This window comes from Lepisma saccharinum, chromosome 26 (genome assembly GCF_977018435.1).
Source record: "Lepisma saccharinum chromosome 26, izLepSacc3.1, whole genome shotgun sequence".
NCBI classification, from domain to species: domain Eukaryota; kingdom Metazoa; phylum Arthropoda; class Insecta; order Zygentoma; family Lepismatidae; genus Lepisma; species Lepisma saccharinum.
This window is the reverse complement of record NC_139254.1, coordinates 4,527,668-4,545,282: the sequence shown is the minus strand read 5'-3', so window position 1 is coordinate 4,545,282 and position 17,615 is coordinate 4,527,668. Positions and strand designations below refer to the sequence as shown.

Genomic DNA, 17,615 nt, shown 5'->3' with positions numbered 1-17,615 from the left:
CATTACAATGTTTGCATTGTGCGGGACAGATTGTTCTTTTGCGCTTCTTGGTCTCTGCGACAGACTCTTGCTGCAAACGATATTCTCAGTGTGGTAACAATAAGGGCAGGAAGATGAAATATGCTGTTAGAAGAGGCCAATCAGAACTGGATTCAAGGTTGTACTTAAGACGAGAGTTAAACGGGAATACATTAAACAGAAGAACAAAACTGGCACAGTTTATGCGGGGCCTGGGGCGTACAAAATACATGGGTGCTACAACTGAAATTTTTAAAAGGTCTGAAAAATCAGATTTCTGGCACTTATGCTCTGTCCCGGCTATCCCTGGAGTAAGGTTACGCATAGCGGCAGAAAAGGGGGGAGAGCGAAGCAGTACACACTACTGCGAAGGCTGGTAACCGTAGTCGCGTTTCCCCCTCAACGCAATCCCATTCCCTCTCACGTATACATTGTTGGAGCAGTCTCGCGTCACTACTTGCGCAGAAACTTGTTATGGTCCGCTTGCTCCGGGACAGAGAATATATTTGATTCGATTTTATTTTATTTTTAGCGTCGCTTATCTTCCACTCAATCGCGACTATGAGGATGAGTGATGGCATTATGAAATTGAACAACCATGCCCAGGTCGCGATTCGAACGGAGGTCAGCAGGTGTTTATATAATCACAGTATGAACACTATTGAAATTAATAAACAATTAATTTATGCATTTCGTATTATTACTTAAGAAAAATAAGCAGAACATGGTGAAGGTTATATCTAAGAATTATGGAAGGCTTATTACAGTTTCTAAGTTAGTGTATCTTTTCATTTTCGATGCGCCACTGGCACGAGGTTCATTATACAGGGTGATTCAGAATTCCTATTGCACAATTCTAGGGGTTGTAGAGGGGATTTAGTAGATCACGTTTTGATAAGGAAGCCATGTCCGGAAACGTACCGTTTTGGTACTACACAGATGACAAGATCACATAATTTCATATCTCCCGCTTCACGGTAGGCAACCCACATTGACGGAGGGAGACGTCTAAAGTCACCTGATGTCATGTGCGCTGCTTCCTACGTCCTCTGTTTACACAGCACATGTGGTTCCAACATGATTGCGCACCCGCACACTTTTCCCATGACGTCCTATAACATCTCAATCAAGCATATGGGACAGGTGGGTAGGTCGCGGTGGACTACTCCTTGACCACCACGATCGCCGGATCTAACTCCTCTTGACTGTTTCGTATGGGGCCACATGAGTCTTGTTTATGAGACTCGTGTAGTGTCGGAGGAAAACCTGGTTGCACGAGTTCTGGCTGCAGCAGACACGATTCAGCACACACCAGGTATTTTTGAGCGTGTGTATGCAAACATCCCTCGGAGGTACACTGTTTGCAACGAACTTCAGGGTCTCCACATCGAGCAGCTCTTTTAGTGACGCAGGTAAAGCGGAAGATGTGAAATTTTGTGATTTTGTCATCTCTGTAGTACCAAATGGTACGTTTCCGGACATCATCTACCACAACCCCTAGAAGTGTGTAATTGGAATTCTGAATCACCCTGTACTTAATTAAGAAACTAGGCCGTTCAATATCAAAATATTATTTTTCTTATTTAAGTGACAATTTTTAATCATGTCTAATAAGAATAGCATTCTCTATCGAAATTCTCTTTTGCTTACTTTTTTATTGAATTTTCACGCTTTAGTGAATTTACATTGCTTCATATCAAATAATATTTTCGCTTCAAGATTTCATTCTATAATTAATCGAATAGTGCACATTAACTATTTCGATTGAAATATTTTAACATTATTTTCATGTAGTACTTTACTTAGAATATAACCGTGCACAAACATAAATCATACACGGGTCTCCCAGATGGCGCAGTAGTAACGCTGTCATCTTGTAATCAAGGTGTCCCGGATTGGATACCCGGTGGAAGTACATTACACAGTGGTTAGTATTCCATTTTAAACTGTAGGTCCTGTCTCGATTAGCCTATCTGAACATAAGGTGGACTTAAAGAGAGAAAATGGTAGAAAATGATTTCTCACAAAAGGATAGGTCGCGACTAATGTAATAGCATTTCCTTGAGACTTTTCTCACCTACTGCAACGGTTAAGTTGAGAACAGCTTGCAGCACTGGCGTACGTACATGGGGGTCTGATAGGGTTACAGCCCCCTCCTTGAGAAAATCAACATTTTCAAATAAAAGCAGTGAAGAACTCGGAAAAAAGCAGTAAATGCAATCTTCCCTTGAAATGACCCCTGATTGCCATTTGTGTATGCCCCCTTAAAAAGCAGATATGTACTATCCACCAGTAAAATTCCATCCCTCCCGAAAAACATCCATAAAATATATACATAATACAAATACAGTAAAACCTCGTTAATTCGGACCCCGATAAGCCGGACTTCGCTTAATCCGGACAGGCAAAAGGCACAAAAAAGCAGCAGAATGCAAGGTTTTAATGTGGCTAGAAGTCAACAAGAGAACTTCCCAAAGAAAAGGCAGTCAAGCACTGATGAAATTCTGTTTCCCGGAGACTTTGTACTGTATTGTATAGTGTATTTAGCCCTACGCCCTTTAGATACAGCATTATAAACGTGTTTTGTTGCTATAAACGGAGTTTTAATGCATTATCTACTGTTCTTTTAGGTTTTTAAGTTAATTCGGACTTTTATTAAACCGGTCAACTTATCCCCCCCATTAGTCCGGATTAACGAGGTTTTACTGTATTTCAATGATTCACCATTCAACGTTGTGATTAAACTAGACAGGCAAAAAGATACAAATCCCTTTACAACATTGTTTTAACTATATCTGAAGCAAGAGTACCCCGCCCCGAGTACCACCACTTAACATAGATAGCAAGGGCTATGTGTACCGGTGCCAATGATAAATCTAGTTCTCCGTTAGTTCTTACAGGGGGTCCAGCTCACTGATTTTCTTACTAAAAACATTCCTAACAGCTAGAGAGTTACGAGGTGTGTTCAGATGTAACATATGACGTTCCTCGGTGTCGAATGATGAAACTCAATCGCTGAAAAATGAGCAGCGAATTCGTAGCGTCCAGTACAGTGGTGGAATTTCGCCAATCAACCAATTCCTTTATGTTTTTTTCATCAAACAAGGCGTGTTCGACAATGATTGCTCTTGGTCACGAAACAGACTTCCCGGTTGGGTACGTCAATCGATATTATCTCGGTTTATAAAGCGGTTTTTACGTGTACGTGTTCTTGTGACAAGCGTTACTGGACTGGGCTTCCACAAATTTTTACACCAACAAGACACGCGACAAACTTTCAACCTTTTGATTAGAAGCTCTTTTCCCTTTCAAGTTTTCGTGTGCGTTCGAAATTACCACAAGATACGAATCAAAGCTAAGCAAATTGAAGATCTCGCTAAACGCAAGACACAATTCGGCCCAAGGTGGAAGATGTAGGTGGGCTCGTTTAGGATATTAGAGGAACACGATACGTGACGTCAACACGTGGAGACTGTTGATTTTTGTTAAAAAACGGTTTCTCATTCAATTAATAGCGTGTCTTCCTCCATGGCTGTGCGTTCTAAGGCGCTGTGCTATGGACTCCGACTGCATGGGTTCGAGTCCGTCTCTGGGTTTTCGGCCTGTGTGAGGAAATTGGAGAGCTACGAGTGATTAGCGTAACCCGATCTGGGAAATTTCCTATAACGGCTGAGGGTTCGACGTGCTGACCCCACGTCAGCGTTGAAGATCTCCACAGCTCTAGGTAGGGAGACTGGCAGCCGGGAGATATGCCTAGGTCCGTCAAGGGCTGTCGAGCCACAGGTTATTAGGCCTCGGAAGTTGAGGAAAAATCCTTTTTCTTCCTAGTGTACGAAGACGAGGCCCAACATGTTCATTTTGTGTCATTGTAGACCAGAAAAAGGTGGGTTTTATTTGTCCTTTTTTTGCCTTTTTCGGCGTTTTTTGGCTTATTGGTCCTATTTTAGCCTTTTTTTTTTGCAACTTCACCTCCTTTGGACTACATTTTACTGCCCATTCTCAATTCGAATCATCATAAAACATCCTTTAAGTAGTAAAGAAAAAAAGAAGGAAATATATTTGAACCATCCCTGAAACATTTTTGGACGACTGAAGCAGGTATGGTACAAGGTCCTTTAACCGTAACTTGTCTGGAAGGTCGCGCTGTAAGTGGCAACTTTATCTTGGTTTGAAGCTTTCAGCACGGTGTATACGACTAGACTTATCTAGTCAGATAAGGCTAACTGAAGTTATTAATTAATTTGGATCACATTTATACGTCCATTTTTCCGTTTTTAGGTCCTTCTTTTTATATTTTTAGGTATTTTTATAGGTATTTTTTGACAATTTATAGGGCTTCAACTTTCGAGCCCTATTTATTATACACAAAAACGTACAGTGAATATTTTTTTTATTTTTTTTTAAATATCAATGGTTTCGGATTTGTATCCGTGCCTGGATTTTTTTTGTTTTCTTTTAAGTTCACTTCATGCACAGGTAGGCTAATCAGGACTGCACCTACATTTTAAAGTGGGCTCCTAACCACTGTGTAATGAGCCACCACCGAGTTTCGAACCCGGGATTCCTTAATTACAAGGCGACGACGTTACCACTACGCTATCAGGGAAACCCAGTGTCTGGGATGTTACTGTGCCAGTGTAGATTCACACCATTCATCCTCTTCGCCGCGATTAGCCGAACGTGCAAAAAGCGACGAAATATGGAAAAACTCAATTTCAAAAATTCCCGAACGCAAATCATTCGATCACAGCGAGTCAGACCTGGGTGCAATATATAGATAGGCCCATGGGCGTATTTATGGGGGATTCAACGGGCACAAACCCCCTTCCCCCCTTATGGTTCTGTAAAATTACAAGATTACCTGTTCTATCCGCTTGTTCATAAAAATTTCTTCGGAGTTATTCTATTCTCCTAGAGACGAAGGAAATTACGTAATTCCACACACCAGATGGGACTGCAAATCAAATGTCTGCAATTTTCTGATAGGTTCAGAAATTCTGCGACAAGAAACTGCATTGGGACTGTCAAATCAGTTATATATTTTTTTCCCTCGAGTCTTCTTAAAGGAATTTGGTTTTTAAAAACACAGTGCAAGAAAACCAGGTAAACATCGTAACATTCTCAAGTTGTTTGACACAAAATGAACAGAAGAGTATCAATACTAAGTAGCGTGACGTGGAAATGTAGGGAGATATTCAGCAAGTATCCTTATTTTTTCATCGTGTAACCTGTGGGGAGTCTCCACTTGTTCAAACCAAATTGTTTTCTTACAGTGCAAGATTATGTTGGGCACCTCAAAAAGTGGACTGTTCAGTACTGTGAAGATGTCAGTATTCTAATAGACATTAAAAGAAATGAAAAATTTAAGAGAGTTCTGAGAACTTTAATGAAATTAATTCCAAAGCAGAGAAACTACTTATGATGAAAACTTAGAACACCCAGCCGTGAAATCTGAGGGAACAATGCACCAGCTGAGTGCACAAAATAATATTACAAGGTAAACCTTCGTTGTCCATTTTTGGACCATTTTGTAGCAGAATTGAACTCACGTTTCTCTGAACACAGTCACCACATTGCAAAATTGCAACAACTTATTCCAAAAATGTGAAATGGCTATCCCTCATTCATGGGAACAGTGTGTTAAAATGTTGGATTGCCTGGTTGATGTATTTTGATAGCCTGATCATACCTAGACCTGCTATAAGTCCCGAATTTTCCTGGACAATGTCGGAATGATATCATTTGTCCTGGTGCCCGAATAGTTTCTTCGGGATGCACAAATGTCCTGGAATCGGGTGGGAAAGAAGAAATGATTAAGACTATACCTTCCTCAACTTTATTTATATTTAAATGCGTAATATTAAAATGCTCATTTTACTAAACAATCTAACTGTGCCTCTCGATAATGCCAAGAGTTACCGAGTAACAAGAAGATGTTGCAAAGATATTTGACTTCACGATAGCGCCGCCGTCTGCTAGCAGCACTGAATTTCAGTTGCAAATCTCTTCCATTGCATAGTAAGGTGTTTACTGCAAACAGTCAGTGCTTGGGTGCTCGCACTGTTCAATCCGCAGTTCTCAAATAAAGTTTCGACATTGTGAGATAGCAGCTTATTTCATTATGGCACCGGAAAGGAATTGAAAGATGAATGATATACTTCGAAGTAGATTTCTGTTTCTTTTTAAGAAGTATAAAGAATATGATAACGGATATGTATATACAACTTTTTCGGGTTCAGCACCCACCCTCCTCCCAAACAAGCTTTCGGTCAGCAGTGTCCCGGATTTTCAATTATGAAATATACCAACCCTAATCATACCAAAAGTTGATTCCACCCCATTACGAGAACTATACGACCGTGGATAATTCCTTCAGTGTAAGTGGGCTGTCATTGGTTTGTGAGAAATTACGTCAAGCGAGTTAATGAGGAAAGTACAACCAAACGCCCGATTATCGTCCAAACCGGTAACATCAAAAGTAACACTATACCAACAGGGAAAAGTTAAAAAAAAAGTGTTACACACAAAATTAAATATTACCAAAGCGTACACGAAACAGACTGACCAAGTAAGCACTTGCAGTTAAGTACGCAACGAATTCCCTGAAACTAGCTAGATAATTACATTAGTATTAATTTCTTGGATATAAAATATTCTGAACTTTCACCTAGAGAATAATTTGAGGAACCTCTTTATGATTCTACGACAGAAAACGTGCACGACATGACCTTGTCGTTGCGTCTTTTCCCTTATTTAAGGAGGCACATAAATACAAGCCTTTAGTTAATTATAAATATCTGGTATTAATTTTAAAAACTGTTACTAAATTCAATCCAAGCAAAACAAGAGAAAATTGTTTATAAGTAGCAAGCAACGTTTCAACTTTACTAATTAACTTTCTATGAGGTATGATAGTTTTACAAGAAATATAATTTCTACATAGGTTAAAAATCTTATAATGTAACAATGGACATTTCGAATAAAGGAAAGAACAAAATGAAGATTTCAAATGTGTACATAGGAAATAAATGGACCGACATTATAGAGACATATAAATAAATAAAAATAAATAAATTCATAGATTTTTCAAAAATAAGTCATGCAAAATAAGAAAAACATATTTACCGGTTCCTATATATAGGTATAATCTGAACTTTTGATTGGGTGGAAATATTTTAAAAAGGAGATAAAAACACACATCATTACGACAATCTATGGTAATTGTACAGAAAATTGATAAAGAATGTAAGAAAAATTAATCATAATAAGCATGTAAATAAGAATCATGAAATATTGTGAAACATTAACAGTTTGTTAAGATTTGTCAGCTTAATTAGAACTCATAATTGCTTCAACAAACCTGTTTTCAATTCAAACAACATGAGCATTGTTGATATCCGTAGAAAATAAATACATAATCGTAAATCCATCTGTCATGATGAAATGTTTCTACATTTTTAATTTGGGAAGTAATTGTCACGATAACCTTATAGATTATGTACATAGTAACTTTAAATAGCTCATGTACGTTCTATAAACAATAAATAAATAAAAAGTTCACAAGGAAAACCGAAATGTACATTTTATTTCTGTTTAATTTTTAATGGCCAGGCGACAATGCACACATTACACGGGACAATACTCTGTGGTTAGAACATGGCGGATGACTGTTCGTGCGATCGGCATGACTGTTGTATGTTGTGGTATACTTTCTGTAATAATAGAAATAAAACATTCTCCTGAAGAATCACTGATCCCTATAAATGCATTGTTAGCGATATTTGTGCGCCAGGAACATTTTGAAAAAAAAAACAAAAGTTAAGGTAACACTCGCTTGTCGATATTCGCAAAATGAAATCCATTCTACAAGAGTGGCCGCGGTGGCTTAGTCGGTAACGCGTCTGACTACCATGCTAAAGGTCCCGGGTTCGATCCCCGGCCGGTTCAAATTCGGGAACTTTTCCAACGTTGGAAGCGGCCCCGGCGCCCACCCAGCGTCGAATAACATGGGTACCTGGGGGAAACCCTGGGGGGTAAAGGCGGCCAGGGGCGTGATGCTGATCACATCACCCCCACTCGCGACCGGATCAAGAAAGTGTGGGACGTTACCCCCACACCCCCTATACGCCTTATAGGCGTGTTGCTATGCACAGGGGAACACTTTACCTTTTTTACGAGAACGACTGATAGTAATACATGTGCAAAACGACAAAGAGGACCAATCTCTTCCAGTGAAGGAATAACAAACATATCACTATTGGAAGTACCGGAAATATTTTACGTTCCAGAACATGATAGATTTGGAAGCTGTCCAAGCACCAGTGATACCGATGTAAGAATGTTTAGAGTTTCTTGGGTCTGGAAGCCATGAAGGAAAAAAAGGAAAAAAGTTTCGCTTCTGTCCTGTAGATAGGCTTCTCAGAGCGAAAGCCCTAATGGGTTTCGTAGTCAGTTTGAAAGTTTCACAACAAACTGAACGTGAACCAGTTCAAGTTCCTTCTAATAAAAACCAAGTTCCAGTTCACTGAACTCTAGGTTTTCTGTGCGATCTTCACAGCTTTTACTTGGCCATTACTTGTCACCGCACAGGTGTAATCAAGGTGTTTTGGGATAAGTTAGGAAAATTACCCTAAATAATTAGCAATAAAATGTAGGAGGCCGTAACAGCAGTTCCCTGGAGTGCCGTGCTTGCAAGGGTGCCGCAAAATATTCCAAACTTTTCACTGAAATGACAGGCTACTTGTTAGTCAATTGTATGATTGTTCCAAATATGTGCTTATTTAGTACTTTTTACAAGTAAAATATTTCTGAATTTGAAATATGTGTTTATTTTTTAATTAGGGCAAGCAACCTAACCACGCTAACTGAGCGTTGCAAGTGTAAGATAGGCCTACATTCTGACTTGAGTGCAGCGGAAACATCTTGAAACACGAAGGGTGCCCTGAAACGAAAAGGTTTGGCAACCTCGTGGCTCTAACATGGAATTTCACTATTCCATGTCGTAGCTATTCTATACATAAAAAGATCTCGCCACTGTAGGTTCCGGGATCGAGCCCTGACCTGAGAATATCTGTTCCTTTGTGAGTGCCCAACTTAATCTAGGGAGCGTATTTTTAGAGTAAAAAGAAAGAAAAACATTTCTTTCTTGCTTCAGAAGTCGGTAGGAGAATCGACCATATGACTGCAATGTAATCTGCGAAATTTTCACATAAAAATGCATAATCTTACCTTAAACACACAAAACATAATATTAGGGAATGAGCATAAAATGTACATTTTCTTTTACATTCCAGCCCAAATAAAGTTTCCGAATTCTTTGTGTAAACTCATGTTTTGGAGATAATGCATAAAATAGGCTAATTATGTTGCGATACTTCCAAGATTTACTGAAAGATGAACGTTTACAAAATGATTTCTGATTGCTATCTGCAAATCTAAGCCTTTTGGGTGGCGAGTTAGAAAAATCTCAAACTTTTACACAACTGCTTTGCGAGAGATAATCGGTGTTCATTTTAAATGGATAATTTGGAAATGTGCTTTGTTGTTCATTGTTATCAACAGAACGCAACAAGAAACTAACGTCCTGTTGTCACTGTCGAATATTTATTTGTTTGACATGATTTTCTATTAAAATATGCTTCACTTTTATCCACATACTTGAACTGTTTTTAGAACATAAAAAGTAAATATAGAAGCTATGTACTCAAAATATTATGCATAACGGTCGTAAAATAATATATTCAAAATTAAATCTATAAAATACACACCTTCGTACTTAAAACAACAACATTCCATTTTCCTAATGTTTGGTGAAGTTTGATTTGTAGAATTTCGAAAAATGTACCTGGTTAGCTAAAGTTTTAAAGTATACATTTCCGGAATAAAATTAACTGATCTATTCTTCGAAAGTAAATTAAAACGAAGGCAAAATTAACATTGTCGTTGATCTATAAAAGGGAAATGATGTGGTCGTTTGTAGTCTGTGCCATAGTAAACGAACTGTACAGTGGGATCCATGAGTATTATCGTGCAAATTGTCCATCACCATGTTCGTGCACTTTATTTGACCCAATAAGAGCTTCAAGAATTAAAAGAAAACTCAAAACAAGCTGTTGATAACTTCTGCACCAGCATACATAATAATCCATTGCTTAAAAACGCATAGGATGTAATAGAAATATTAATGAAAATAGTCATAGACAATTTGCACGGTAATACTCATGGATCCCACTGCAAAAATCATTTCAAGATCGAATTAAACTCAGTGTTGGAGCATTACTTGAGTTAGAATTCCGCCAATACAACTTTTCAAATATACCATTATACACTTTTTTCATATCAAATTAGTTTGGTTGGACTAGAATTGAAAGAGCTGCTCATTACCCGTCCAATTGGTTCTAACCAATGTTGATTCATTTACGGTACATTTATGCAGTACAAGGGCAGAATGACTTCTGTGTCAAACATTTTTCAACGTAATAATGCATACACGAGAAACATTCATTAATCGACAAATCGATCTGCACTCTCGGGATTCAGTCGGGACTTCCTTATAAATATTAACATTGTTCGCCGTCAGAACAACTGTGGTAAAATATTCAGTCGATACGGGGGAATGAATTCGTCCACGAGTAGAGGTACTCTAGCGATTGGGGGAAAAATACGGTAGTAATATCAGTCTTACATACCCCGCCCTGTTGTTTGCGACACACAATTACAGTAACCTCAAAATAAATTTCTGAAACATTTACACAAAAATACATGACGCTTTCATCCAGAAAGTAACTTGAAATTTCCACACTTTCGCCACTCAGAAAGAAGACAAATTATGTCACTTAACTTTCCGAACTTGTCAACGGGAAAATAAGTTGAGTTATCTCGAACTTAAACCTCCATGTTCAAACTATGTTAAGACCCAGAACATTATCGCTTTCAAATTCCATATGGAAGAATAACACAAACTGCCAGGCTGAATTGTGGATTTTCTTGTCGGAAGCCGAACTATTTTGATGTTGTGTAATGTGCAAATTAACGGGCGGAGAGGGGGGGGGGGTTGCCGGAGATCCCACACACAAAAAAATTTCCCCGGCAAAAGAGAATTGTTTTTATCGCTGCCAGGGATGTTTTTATCCCAATCAAAGGAAATTTAATTGAAAGTATGTAGTGTATGCTCAATAATGTGTTAATGTGTAACAAGCACAATTGAAAAAAAAATCATTCTCATTCATTAATGGTCTAGCCATCAAAGATATTTAACAACACGAGAGAAACAGGACATGACATAGAGTGGGATGAGGCTAAGCAGATAGGAAGGGAGAAGAGAATACTAGTGAGAAAATGGAAGGAGGCCAAGGAAATAGAGAAGAAAGGAGAAGACACAATGAACTGGAATGGGGGACTGAAGATAAACAAAGAATTGAAGAAGGTGTTAGAAAGAGTGGAAAGGACAAGAGCGAAGGAGGAGAGAAGAAGGAAGAAGAATGAAGGAAAAAGAGCATGAGATAAGGAATCCAACCACGTTCCAGATGAAAGGAAATGTTTATATAAATCGCCTTGAGATGAAACAACAGTTGACAGGAGAAGGCCACCTGCTGGAACACCTGGAAAGGAATGTTCCAGATAAACAACTTTCTAATAATCTTGTGTCTGGAGGGGGAGTGATTTTTGTGTATATATCTTCCTGTGTTGTCCCTTATTTCATTTGTATGTGGTACAGAGTCTGAAGAAGACCTTGCTAGAAGGTTGAAACGTAACGTTTAGTTTATGTTTTAGAATAAAATTAATTTACGTTTAAGATTTCCCTGTGGAAAAGTGAACCTTGTGGATTAAAAAAGGACACCATTCTGTAAATGAACAACTCACCGTTCCGAGACAACAGCAGCCTGTTTTCCGCTTACATTTTCATGGCACAATGCTGATATTTTACAGGTATTAAAGTGTTCATAAGAAACTTGTAACTAGGTTAGGTGGACGTTAAAGTTTAAACTTGGCAATATACATTTGGTCAAGTTTTCTGTGTTACTAGTTCGATACCTATTTTTGTCATGAACAAGTTTTATCAGAATGTAAATATATGAACTAAATGTTTCTAAATTATGTTTAAATACTATCATAATATTTAATGACCTACGTCAGAACCAATGTTCTAAGGCAACATATACACATTTGCATACCCCCCAAGAAAAACTACCTCCCGATATAAAATCGCAAATACGCCACTGAGTGGGTATCACCCCCCCCTCTAAGCAAATATTAATTCGCACACTTTTTAATATTTATTCTTCCCTATGTCGTGTGTATAACAATGATACACACCCTGCATTAACGAACTAGTTCATACGCACAAAGGAACTGTGTATAAGAACAATACACGCTGCCTGTGACTATCAATCTAATACACATGGCTGCTAAAGTGCTACAGATGGCAGTAGTGCAACTCATGAAGAGAATAAGAAAATTATTCAACTTTAGTACCAGTTCCACATAGATATATTTAGGTTTGTATTGAACTTTAAGTATATTCGATAAGTTTTGTTTGCATTTACTGTATTGCAAATTTTTTGCAATATCTTCCTTGAATTTCACTTTGTTTATTATCCGCTATAATCACTTCAAAATTATTCTCCTTTACTCTTGTTAAATTTAAATGGTAACTTGAATCCCCCCCCCCTTTTCGAAATCCTCGACTAGGTTTACAATTTTATAATTAAAATATAGAACACTCTGCAATTGGGTATTTGCCTGTTGTGTTATAAACAATCTTAAGTTAACAAATACGCACTGAAGAGTTGGCAAGGGAGCTCAGCGTGAGTGAAGTGTTTATTTATCTGTGTACAAAACAGCTGGGACCAGAGTGAAACATTAGGCTACTAATTATCCTAATTATTCAACCCTACTAACGATAATTCCTGCTCTTCGAGTGGCTAAAAATAGCACAGCTAGCAATTTTCTTCCACGTAGGAAGCACAAAAATTCGTCGATTCAGCACGCTGCACCCGCGATATGTCATAACGGGAACAATTCGGTTACGGGGATGATTTACACGGATAGCGTCTCGTTTGGTTCCCCCAGAATCTCTACCTGAGACACACAGAAAACTTCTTACCAATTCACGGTGCCAGTTTCAGACGCTACAAATAGAACCTTTGTAGCTTTTTCCTTTTGCATTTCTGCCAGGTTCCTTGGCAAGGTTGTCCACGGTTGCGAATGGACTCTATTACGTCCGAGACTTGCGAAGGTATTTCCCTTCCCTTTTAATCTCGAATCCCCCCCTTCCAATCCCTCTCGATAGCAAAATAGTTTCGAGTTGGACGTCTCCCATTGTTGATTGCACTTTTTTCGCAACCCTTTGTTGCCAGATCGTATCGCAATATTACTATCATTATTTTAACAAATTCCTGTACTTCTGAAACAAGTCTAAAAGGAAATGCACTGTTTTCACTAGCTCATATCAGAATCCTCGTGATTAACATTAGTTTTATAAACTTCTTTACATGCTGAACAAGCCTATCAAGAGGGAAAATAGTTATATTTTTAACGACCTAATACAAACAATGAACTTTCAATTGCCAACTGTTTCTTTCATATACACAAGCAACCTGCCTCTGAAGGTGTCTGGGTTCGAATTTCGACCAACTTATTGATGTTCCGTTGTATTAATTTTTCAATCAACTCCGTGTGCGAGCACGTTAAGTGGACAACTTACATTCTCGCGACCGAAAGCGCCTGGTATTCGTTTGACAGTTTCCATTCATCAATTTCATCAACTTATTATTCATCTCCATCGTCACGATTAGATAGGAGCGACAGAAAGGTGCAAAATCATAAAAATACAAATATAATTATTGCATATAATTCACCTCATTGTTAGGATTAACCACGAGAGGTAAACAATGGTCTCCGAAAATATGTACTATGTATTTCTAAAAACTGTCCACGAAATAAACACAATATTTGTAAAAAAATTTGATCACTAATATTTCATATATTAACACAATTTGCAACCATTGGGATAATAATAACCACAACAATTGACTAACAGTGAGTGCTTGGCTCATGATTTCGCAAACGAATGTTCTCGGTTTGGGTATGAATGTTGTTTCGTCACTTGATCAATTCCAATTTATTCTCACCGTTGCGATAAGCCTAAAGAGGCAGAAAACAATGTAAATGCAAGTACAAAAACTACACCCGCTTGTCAAAAGATCACTGCCCTCTAGGAAAACGCATGGAATTCAGTATTTTCGAGTGCAAGTTTGGTTGTCTAGCTACAAGGCTTTAGTATGAAGGTTTCTTTTTCATGGGCTGAAACGGCTTTCTACGCTAGCTTGCAGTGCGAATATGTTAGACTGGAAAGGTAGATTTTCTTTCTCGTTATTCTAGTTGCCGAACATGTGGATCAGAAATGTAACCAACGTTAGGTATTTACTTCCAGATACGAAGCCAGAGAGGAACAACGGGGGCATGTGCCTAATTGGCAACAATCACAGATAGGGCCTGTTTATCTAGAAAAAACAACACCAACAATGCTAGTGTTTGTTCTTGAAATTTGTTGTATGTTTCTTGGCACAAATAAACGTAAAAATATTCTAGTTGCAAAGAACGAAAGATTCTTTTAAAGGTAATTAATGCTAGAAGCGGATTTTCGGAAAGGTGGGAGATTACTTTTTTGTTATGTGTAAGTTAACCTTAGACACGTATGTGTTGAGGAAACCTTTTTAGAATATTAAGATCGTTGTCAGAACGAATTTAAGGAAGACTTAAAAGAAAAGAAAAGGGGAAGTTGAAAATAATGAGATATAATTGAAAGAATGGACAGAAAATATTTTTTGTATCGTGAAACAAGTTAGTATTAGAATAAAACAAGAGAAAGTTATTTGACGTGTTGTCTTGTTTTCAGTGCTGTGTGCAAATAACCCAATGATGCCGCACCCAGTCAAAACTAGAAGGTAGCACACTGGGTGAACAATTCGTCCATAACACGCGCACCACCTTTACAAATAATATAAAAGTGTTTTCGCTGGTTTCACACAGGGGGTAATGAGAACAGTGATAATTAACAATATTTACATTGAGAAGATAGAATTATAAAGTAGTCAAATAGTCTTTGACTAAACTTTCGAAGAAGTACGAAAAGGCGCGCTGATAAAGAAAACAAGAAGAAAAAGACAAAAAAACTTGTGTAGAACTGTAACACATCACTATCCTAAGCAAGTCTGACATCCAACACTCGCACGTGCACAGTTGATATCACTTTTTCTTTTCTTTCTTTTCCCCTTGTTCCTCTGTTAGCAACTCACCTGTTCGCACCAACTTGAACGTCACGGAGTTTTGGGTCTTGAGATGTTCGTTCAGCGCAGGATGCGTAAGGTCCCTGAGGGTTATTTCTCCCGCCATTACTGCAGTCTGAGAACTTTGGAACTGGTATTCTGCGGAGCTTAAGCCTAATGATATGTCAACTAGTTCTTCGGCAGGAAAGATCACATACATTCTAGCGCAAACCCGGCCATGGTCGAAGTGTTCGCCGACCGACTCGACTATCCAATGCGTCTGCTCGCGGGAACTCGGGAGCTAGCCTCAATCCGGGGTGCTCCAAAATTATCACGTGAGCGACGAGGTAAGAAGGGGGAAGAAAAGCAAGTGGCGCCAGAGTTTAATCTTATCAAAAACTCTGAGCTTGAAACTAAAAGTACGCTACGAACGGAACTGAGAGTAGGAAAAAAGAATCAGAAAGAACAAACCAGAGAAAAGGCATTGTGTTTAAGTTCCTTTTTCAACGCTGGGACGTTTAATGAAATTCGCGAGTTCTGTGCAAGGAAATGCAAAGAATGTTTCCTTGCGGTAGGAACAAGAACTCCGCTACTCTTTCTGTGCACAGCATATTCTGAACAAATATCTTCCAAGTAAACAGTATGTTGCTGTTATGTTTTAAATTAGCAACAAACACAAAATATATAAATTCTTGTAAGAAATAAAATACAGAAATCGACTTACGAGTTCGTGTATTACACTATATTCCATAATAAATTTTAAAACAGTAACAGTGATGACGAAATCTCTTTCTTCTTATCAAAGATTTTCATCGTTAATACAATTAAATTGTAACACCATTAAGCCATGTTTCCATGATTATGAATAACTAAATATGCTGACCAAGGCAGTAATTTATTTTATTAAAAACATGAACTAACGTAACGTTTCAACCTTCTAGCAAGGTCTTCTTCAGACTCTGTATCAAGTACAAAAGTAACCAGATACAACAAAAGGGTATTATATATACACAAACATTACTCCCTCCAGACTATTTAGAAAGTTGTTTGGAACTTTCTAGCAGATGACTTTCACTTGCCAACTTTACTTTCACCTAAAAGGCTAAACACAATTACTTCCATATAGAATGTGGTTGGACCTTTAATCTCACGCTCTTTTCCCTTCATTTTTCTTCCTTCTCCTCTCCTCTTTCTCTCTTGTCCTTTCCACTCTTTCCAACATCTTCTTCCATTCTTTGTAACTTCAGTCCCCCATTCCAGTTCATTGTGTCTTCTTCACCTTTCTTCTCTATTTCCCTGGCTTCCTTCCATTTTCTCAGTCACAAGTAGCAACAGATGGCACTAATTGTTCTCAATCCATTACATGCTTAATGATCAAACAATTGACGGTGTGAATGTAAGAGCACAGACTATGAAATGGTAAAAAATTTAGGTACGTACATAATCTGTGAATTTATAATAATAATACTAATGTGTGTGACCGCAGTATAATTTGATTTCTAGACTTCATTAGAAGTTGTTGGTTGAGAAATAGTTAGTACGTGCCTGATCAAAAATGTAGTAATTTTACCAACTTCTTTGTGCGTTGAAAATTAGCCCAAGGCACCAGTCCCGCGAATGTTTTCGGATTTCCTCGGTTTTCTTTGATTTATCCTTTTATTTTTCTTTGTTTACAGTAATTCACTGTGGCATTGGAACGAATACCCCAGTGTCAATAATCATATTTGTTCGGTTTACCTAACAAAATTGGTTCTACAGTATTCTACAATGAGATTAATTAATATAAAAGTTAGTAAGAGAAGGAGGTGAATGTATGTTAGTGATTAACATTAATAATATTTTTTAATTCAGATACAAGATTACATAAATGTAATTGGTTGGATAATATTGTGTGTAGTGTGTATTAATAGTTTGTTTATTAATTATATGAAAGGTAGTCATTAACATGATTCACATGTTCTGTTAAAATATGTAATGCTTTATATAATGGGATATTATTATTAGCTTTGAGGTGTAGGTATTAATGTTAGGAACGAAAGAACGTGTTATGATTGATGCAAGGAACATTAAGTATGTGGGGGCCTCCCCGATGGCACAGTGATAGCGTCTTCGCCTTGTGATCAAGGTGTCCTGGGTTCGGTACCCGGTGGAGGCACATGGCACAGTGGTTCGGATCCCACTTTAAAACTGTAGGTCCAGTCCCGATTATCCTTACTGTGCATAAAGTGGACTTAAAACACCAAATCAATCAATCAATTAAGTATGTGTCTACTCAAAACTGTATTAATTTAAAGTAATAGGAACATTAAATGTGAAATGAACGAGTTA

General features: G+C 37.9%; 1 protein-coding gene across 7 annotated transcripts in view; it reads right to left on the bottom strand.

The window, feature by feature from the left end:
* Stacl (SH3 and cysteine-rich domain-containing protein) overlaps positions 1-15,549 on the bottom strand; it is a 908,463-nt gene extending 892,914 nt beyond the window's left edge. For all 7 annotated transcript variants that reach the window (XM_083112374.1, XM_083112375.1, XM_083112377.1 and 4 more), the window contains exon 1: positions 15,318-15,549. In XM_083112374.1, coding sequence (XP_082968500.1) covers positions 15,318-15,507 — 190 coding nt within the window. In that variant the 5' untranslated portion in view covers positions 15,508-15,549. The remainder of the gene's footprint in view (positions 1-15,317) is intronic.
* Positions 15,550-17,615: the final 2,066 nt, after the last annotated feature.